We start from the raw sequence: 8,971 nt of genomic DNA on the forward strand, positions 1-8,971 counted from the left end.
TTACTTCCATAATAACTGTTTATATACACACCATATTGCTGTTTCTTTTCTTCACCTCTTCTTTTGTATATCCTCTCATCCATATCTGTTTTCTTTCATCTTTCATATATCATGTTCTTCACCTTATCATTTGCATTTCCTTCAGTGTCTCTACTGATCAGAAAATGCATCAGATTTTTCAAATGCATATTCTTTTGTTTTGTAGGTTCCACAAATGATATTAGATCAATGGATTCAAGAAGGTAGAGGTTCAGAGTGCAATATTTTAATTATGCAACCTAGGCGCATTTCTGCAATATCTTTGGCAAAGCGAGTTGCAAAAGAAAGAGGTGAAAAGGTAAGATGAATGTTACAAGCAAGTCTAAAGTACAGTATGTTATTCTTTATAGCCAAAGCAGTCAAACAAAGCTAATTATTTAAATTATTTTATCTATATTGCTCCTGTAGACTAATAAACCAGCAAGTATTAACATGGTATATTAATTGATAATTTTGTGCCAAACTAACTTTAAGATTCACATATAACCCGCAGATAGGAGAATGAAACTTACGATGATGTCTTGGTCCATCTTAGACCAATAACTGTTCGTGTGACTAGTTGTATCGAAACGTTGTCATAGGTTTCATTCCCTCATGTGCAGTCACAGTATTGTGCTTAACTTCAAGATCCTGACCATACCATACTAAAGTTTGTTATATGGTATAGCATAATCCTATTTAAATGATCTAAACTCAACCTAATTTTGGGTAGGGTTCCCTTGCTTTATGTAGATTCATATTGTGCAGATTAGATTTATGTGAATCTTCTGTTATGCATGTCGTGCTTTTGATGGTAATTTCATATATGCATTGTACATGTTTATAGCCTGATTGAGCTAAGGGACACATTAACATCAAAATTATACTGTTTAATAATTTTGTGATAGTCTGAATAATTTTCACTGAGTTATACCCAGAAATATTATATGCTAAGCTTGTTTATCATATATCTTTAGTGTATAAACCAAGTAGGCAGGTCTGCTTATAAAATACAACATACATTCTGGTAGATTCGGTGGTAGATATTAACCATAGATTAAAAGTTTTATTTACAAATGATTAATATTCTTAAGGGGAGTGTGCAGCCAGCCATTCAGTATACAAATCTAAGTAATATTTTTTGTTGACTAGAATTAAGCAGTTTACTGTTATACTGTATTCATATTTTGTTAAAATGTTTGCCTTAAATTAGCTTTGATATATGATTCTTTTATTTATGACATCTTTGCAGTTGGGTGACAGTGTTGGCTATCATGTACGTTTAAGTTACAAAAGACTCCGGAACCGGGGTGGCATTATGTTCTGCACAACAGGGATGCTTCTTCAGAAAATTCATGCTAACCCAACTCTGGAAGGTGTATCACATGTTATCATGGATGAAGTTCATGAACGTTCAGTACAAACAGATCTGCTGTTGATAATATTACGCCGTCTATTGCAAAGTCACAGTCATTTACGATTAATTCTGATGAGTGCATCTTTGAGCACTCAGCAGCTGCAGAAATACTTTGGGGAAAATGAGAGCACATTGCTGGAGGTCCCTGGTACACTATTCCCTCTCACTCGGCACTACATTCCTCATGCGTTGAATGTGCTTAATATTAATCCCACAAGATATAATATACAACCTCTCATGGAACCTGAATCCCGACCTACAGTCAATGTTGACCTTGTGATTGATATAATTCGGAAAATAGAAATTTCAAGACCTCCAGGAGCTATTCTTTGTTTCCTTCCTGGATGGCAGGAGATATCTCTAATTCAAACCAAACTACTACAAGATAATAATTTAAATACTAAGTTGTTGGTGTTACCACTTCATTCCAAGCTCGGCTCTCAGGATCAAGAGAGGATATTTGATGACCCACCAGAAGGCAGGCGAAAAGTGGTACTTGCAACTAATATTGCTGAAACCAGTTTGACAATAAATGATGTTGTGTTTGTCATTGACACTGGCTTTCATAAGGAGCTTAGGTGAGTATTCAAAATATATTAGCAGTTAGGGAAGTTGATTTTGGGGCTATCTCTGTATAAAGCTTACATAATTATCCTGTGAATTATAGTTTCATGATGGTAAATGTATGAAAGGCAAAATTAAATATGAATATGCACCATCATACTTGTACTTTAAAAAAAAAAAGGTTGATATACATATAAACTATTGGCAACCTTATGAAAGACTGAGAGAATAGAAGAACTTGGATACAAGTGTAATGTTGAGGTTTCCTTGGAAAGAGAGAAGATAATCAGCGAATTAACCCTTTCATTGTCCAGATCCCTGATTAGAAACATGTCCACAGTGTCCAAGAATTTTTCAGAAAAAAAAAATACAAAATGGTAGATAATCTCTTTCTGAAGGTACTAAAACAAAAAGTACAAAATTTGATGGAAAATTGACAAAATTACACTTTCGCAAATTTTGCTGTCAGCAATATTTACACGAGTGATTTTGCCCACCTTGAGTCCTGGTTTATGCCAATTACATTGTTCCAGTAGACCAAATTGTTAGCTAGTATGTCTTCCATTTTATCAACTGAGTACAACAAACTGCCCAATGAACTATTTCAACTACCCAGTAAAGTGATCAGAAATTGGTAATTTGGCCAATTTCACATACATTTCAAAATATTCCAATTTCAAAATAGGGTCCAGAATAAACAATGCAGGCATTCCTGGCACAAAAATAACATTTCCTCTCTTCCTTTGTCATGTTCCTAGGTTTTACATATACAGTGGAACCTCAGCTTACGAGTTAAATCTGTTCCACGACCTTGCTCACATCCCGATTTGCTCGTTGGTCGAGTCAGTTTTCCTCATTTAAATTAATTGAAATGGAATTAATCCGTTCCAGCGGAATTCCAGGTACAATAAAATACTTCAGTATTTCACTAATATAAACTCTACGGCTTATTTATCCATCACAATTCATCTTTTTTTTTTTTTTTTTAACAAGTAGGCCATTTCCCACCAAGGCAGGGTGACCCAAAAAGAAAGAAAATCCCCCAAAAGAAAATACTTTCATCATCATTCAACACTTTCACCTCACTCACACATAATCACTGTTTTTGCAGAGGTGCTCAGAATACAACAGTTTATAAGCACATACGTATAAAGATACACAACATATCCCTCCAAACTGCCAATATCCCAAACCCCTCCTTTAAAGTGCAGGCATTGTACTTCCCATTTCCAGGACTTGAAGTCCGGCTATATAAAAATAACTGGTTTCCCTGAATCCCTTCACTAAATATTACCCTGCTCACACTCCAACATCTCGTCAGGTCCCAAATACCATTTGTCTCCATTCACTCCTGTCTAACACACTCATGCACGCTTGCTGGAAGTCTAAGCCCCTCGCCCACAAAACCTCCTTTACCCCCTCCCTCCAACCTTTTCGAGGACAACCTCTACCTCGCCTTCCTTCCCGTACAGATTTATACACTCTCCACGTCATTCTACTTTGATCCATTCTCTCTAAATGACCAAACCACCTCAACAACCCCTCTTCAGCGCTCTGACAAATACTTTTAATAACTCCACACCTTCTAATTTCCACACTCTGAATTTTCTGCATACTATTTACACTACACATTGTCCTTAGACAGGACATCTCCACTTCCTCCAACTGCCTCCTCGCTGCAGCATTTACAGCCCAAGCTTCACACCCATATAAGAGTCTTGGTACTACTATACTTACATACATTCCTTTCTTTGCCTCCATAGATAATGTTTTTTGTCTCCACATATACCTCAATGCACCACTCGCCTTTTTTCCTTCATCAATTCTATGATTAACCTCATCCTTCATAAATCCATCCGCTGACACGTCAACTCCCAAATATCTGAAAACATTCACTTCTTCCATACTCCTCCTCCCCAATATGATATCCAATTTTTTTTTATCGAAATTATTTGATACCCTCATCACCTTACTCTTTTCTATGTTCACTTTCAGCTTTCTACCTTTACACACACACTCACACTCATCCACAAACCTTTGCAATTTGCAATTTTTCTTTAGAATCTCCCATAAGCACAGTATCATCAGCAAAAAGTAACTGTGTCAATTTCCATTTTGTATTTAATTCCCCATAATTTATTCCCACCCCTCTCCCGAACACCCTAGCATTTACTTCTTTAACAACTCCATCTATAAATATATTAAACAACCATAGTGACATTACACATCCCTGTCTAAGACCTACTTTTACCGGGAAGTTGTGTCCCTCTCTTCTACACACCCTAACCTGAGCCTCACTATCCTCATAAAAACTCTTTACAGCATTTAATAACTTACCACCTATACCATATACTTGCAACATCTGCCACATTGCTCCTCTATCCACTATATCATATGCCTTTTCTAAATCCATAAATGCAATAAAAACTTCCCTACCTTTATCTAAATACTGTTCACATATATGCTTCAATGTAAACACTTGATCTACACATCCCCTACCCACTCTGAAACCTCCTTGCTCATCTGCAATCCTACATTCTGTCTTACCTCTAAGTCTTTCAATTATAACCCTACCGTACACTTTTCCTGGTATACTCAGTAAACTTATTCCTCTATAATTTTTACAATCTCTCTTGTCCCCTTTCCCTTTATGTAAAGGGACTATACATGCTCTCCGCCAATCCCTAGGTACCTTCCCCTCTTTCATACATTTATTAAACAAAAGTACCAACCACTCGAACACTATATCCCCCCCTGCTTTTAACATTTCTGTCATGATCCCATCAGTTCCAGCTGCTTTACCCCCTTTCATTCTATGTAATGCCTCACCTACCTCCCCCACACTTACATTCTGCTCTTCTTCACTCCTAGAAGATGGTATACCTCCCTGACCAGTGCATGAAATTACTGCCTCTCTTTCTTCCTTAACATTTAAAAGTTCCTCAAAATATTCTCGCCATCTACCTAATACCTCCATCTCCCCATCTACATACTTTCCATAGGCTTTCTTAACTTGCTTAACTCACTCCAAAATTTTTTCTTATTTTCATTAAAATTTCTTGACAGTGCCTCTCCCACTCTATCATCTGCTCTCTTTTTGCACTCTCTCACCACTCTCTTTACCTTTCTTTTACTCTCCATATACTCTGCTCTTCTTATAACACTTCTGCTTTGTAAAAACCTCTCATAAGCTACCTTTTTCTCTTTTATCACACCCTTTACTTCTTCATTCCACCAATCACTCCTCTTTCCTCCTGCCCCCACCCTCCTATAACCACAAACTTCTGCCCCACATTCTAATACTGCATTTTTAAAACTATTCCAACCCTCTTCAACCCCCCCCACTACTCATCTTTGCACTAGCCCACCTTTCTGCCAATAGTCGCTTATATCTCACCCGAACTTCCTCCTCAATTAATTTATACACTTTCACCTCCCTCTTACTTCTTGTTGCCACCTTCCTCTTTTCCCATCTACCTCTTACTCTAATTGTAGCTACAACTAAATAATGATCCGATAAATCAGTTGCCCCTCTATAAACATATACATCCTGGAGCCTACCCATCAACCTTTTATCCACCAATACATAATCTAATAAACTTCTTTCATTACGTGCGACATCATACCTTGTATATATTTATTTATCCTCTTTTTCATAAAATATGTATTACTTATTACCAAATCTCTTTCTACACATAGCTCAATTAAAGGCTCCCCATTTACATTTACCCCTGGCACCCCAAATTTACCTACTACTCCCTCTATAACATTTTTACCCACTTTAGCTTTGAAATCCCCAACCACCATTACTCTCACACTTGATTCAAAACTCCCCATGCATTCACTCAACATTTCCCAAAATCTCTCTCTCTCCTCTACACTTCTCTCTTCTCCAGGTGCATACACGCTTATTATAGCCCACTTTTCACATACAATCTTTATTTTACTCCACATACTCCTTGAATTAATACATTTTTAGTCACTCTTTTCCTGCCATAGCTTATCCTTCAACATTATTGCTACTCCTTCTTTAGCTTTAACTCTATTTGAAACCCCTGACCTAATCACATTTATTCCTCTTCATTGAAACTCTCCCACCCCCTTCAGCTTTGTTTCACTTATAGCCAGGACATCCAGCTTCTTCTCATTCATAACATCCACAATCATCTCTTTCTTATCATTTGCACAACATCCACGCACATTCAGACTTCCCACTTTCACAATTTTCTTCTTATTCTTTTTAGTAATCTTTACAGGAAAAGGGGTTACTAGCCCATTGTTCCCGGCATTTTAGTTGACTTTTACAACACACATGGCTTACGGAGGAAAGATTCTTATTCCACTTCCCCATGGATATAAAAGGAAAAGTAATAAGACCAAGAACTATTAAGATAAAATCAAAGAAAACTCAGATGAGTGTGTATAAATAAATGTGTACATGTATGTGTAGTGTGACTTAAGTGTAAGTAAAAGTAGCAAGACATACCTGTAATCTTGCATATTTATGAGACAGACAAAAGACATCAGCAATCCTACCATCATGTAAAACAATTACAGGCTTTCGTTTTACACTCACTTGGCAGGACGGTAGTACCTCCCTGGGTGGTTGCTGTCTATCAACCTACTACCATAATATATATATATAAATGTGTGTGTGTGTGTGTGTGCGCTTGTTGTAGGTAGTAGGTTGGTAAACAGCAACCGCCCAGGGAGGTACTACCGTCTTGCCAAATGAATGTAAAATGAAAGCCTGTAATTGTTTTACATGATGGTAGGATTGCTGATGTCCTTTTTTCTGTCTCATAAACATGCAAGATTTCAGGTATGTCTTGCTACTTCTACCTACACTTAGGTCACACTACACATACATGCACAAACATATATATACACACCCCTCTGGGTTTTCTGCTATTTTCTTTCTTGTTCTTGTTTATTTTCTTTTATCTCCATGGGGAAGTGGAACAGAATTCTTCCTCCGTAAGCCATGCGTGTTGTAAGAGGCAACTAAAATGCCGGGAGCAAGGGGCTAGTAACCTCTTCTCCTGTATATATTACTAAATGTAGAAGGAGAAACTTAAGTTTTTCTTTTGGGCCACCCCACCTCTGTGGGATACGGCCGGTGTGTTGAAAGAAGAAGAAGAATATATGCTTGTATATATATGTGTAGAGTGACCTAAGTGTAAGTAGAAGTAGCAAGATGCACCTGAAATCTTGCATGTTTGTGAGACAGAAAAAAGGCACCAGCTATCCTACCATCATGTAAAACAATTACAAGTTTCCATTTTACACTCTCTTGGCAGGACAGTAGTACCTCCCTGGGCTGTTGCTGTCTACCAACCTACTACCTATAAATTCAGTAAACTTATTCCTCTATAATTTTTACAATCTCTTTTGTCCCCCTTTCCTTTATATAAAGGGACTATACATGCGCTCTGCCAATCCCTAGGTACCTTCTCTTCTCTTATACATTTATTAAACAAAAGTACCAACCACTCCAACACTATATCCCCCCCCCCCCCCCCCCCCCCCCGCTTTTAACATTTCTGTCATGATCCCGTCAGTTCCAGCTGCTTTACCCCCTTTCATTCTACGTAATGCCTCGCACACCTCCCCCACACTCGCATCTTGCTCTTCTTCACTCCTAAAAGATGGTACATCTCCCTGGCCAGTGCATGAAATTACCACCTCCCTTTCTTCGTCGACATTTAAAAGTTCCTCAAAATATTCTCGTCATCTACCCAATACCTCCATCTCCCCATCTTTTAACTCCCCTACTCTGTTTTTAACTGACAAATCCATTCGTTCCCTAGGCTTTCTTAACTTGTTTAACTCCCAAATTTTTCTTATTTTCATTAAAATTTCTTGACAGTGCCTCTCCCACTCCATCATCTACTCTCCTTTTGCACTCTCTCACCACTCTCTTCATCTTTTTTTTGCTCTCCATGTACTCTTCTCTTCTTATAACACTTCTGCTTTGTAAAAACCTCTCATAAGCTAACTTTTTCTCTTTTATCACACCCTTCACTTCATCATTCCACCAATCACTTCTCTTTCCTCCTGCACCCACTCTCCTATAACCACAAACTTCTGCCCCACATTCAAATACTGCATTTTTAAAACTATTCCAACCCTCTTCAGCATGAAGTCATAGATAAACAAGCGAGATGTGCAGGTTGTTTGCAAGGCAGCACAAGCTAGTAGCAAGTAGCCTATCTTCCACCCTCCACCTCCACCAGTATACATACACTTTATAAAACAAGTTTATTTCTTTACATTCTCTATTTTGTTGTTATACAATATTTTTTATTTATAAATAAATTGTTTCAGTGTTTTCCTTATGAAACTAGTGATCTAGTGCAGTTAGCTTCACAAACACACCATTTTCTCTTATAATAAGAGCATGGAAAGACATAGTGGGAGCGGGAATGGCTGCCATTGCCACCACTAGTTACATAATGATGTATTTTATTCATTCAAGAGTATGTATCATGTTTATTATGTCATTTATTGTTTATTATGTCATATTAGATGATTTGTGATAGATAAATAAGCCGTAGAGTTGATATTAGCGTCATATTGAAGCATTTTGTCCTGCCTCCCGAGAGCAGGAATTCCACTGGAACGGATTAATGGCGTTTCAATTAATTAAAATGAGGAAAATTTGTTTGATATATGAACAAATTAAGTTACAAGCTAGGTCACAGAATGAATTAACTCGTAAGTCGAGGTTCCACTGTAGTAACATTTTGAAAGGATTCAGTGAAATCTATTTTCCAGACATAAAGGTGGGAAGTACAGTGCTAACGCTATAGTATGAGAGGAGGGGAATGTAGTTTGAATCTTGATGTACTCATACTTTTGGAAAGAGGTATTATTGTATGAGAGATGGTGGGTGTGTTTCTTTCTTTGGGTCACCCTATCTTGGGAAATGGCTGATGTCTTAAAAAAAATTAAGCATGCATTAGAAATGGT

General features: G+C 37.4%; 1 protein-coding gene across 2 annotated transcripts in view; it reads left to right on the forward strand.

Moving 5' to 3' along the window:
• Window positions 1–8,971, forward strand: part of LOC128685243 (ATP-dependent RNA helicase DHX30) — a 170,800-nt gene that overhangs the window by 87,180 nt on the left and 74,649 nt on the right. For both annotated transcript variants that reach the window (XM_070082922.1, XM_070082923.1), the window contains exons 6-7: window positions 206–337; window positions 1,271–2,013. In XM_070082922.1, coding sequence (XP_069939023.1) covers window positions 206–337; window positions 1,271–2,013 — 875 coding nt within the window. The remainder of the gene's footprint in view (window positions 1–205; window positions 338–1,270; window positions 2,014–8,971) is intronic.

The sequence above is a fragment of the Cherax quadricarinatus genome, chromosome 8, assembly GCF_038502225.1.
Source record: "Cherax quadricarinatus isolate ZL_2023a chromosome 8, ASM3850222v1, whole genome shotgun sequence".
In the NCBI taxonomy this organism is placed as follows: Eukaryota; Metazoa; Arthropoda; class Malacostraca; order Decapoda; family Parastacidae; genus Cherax; species Cherax quadricarinatus.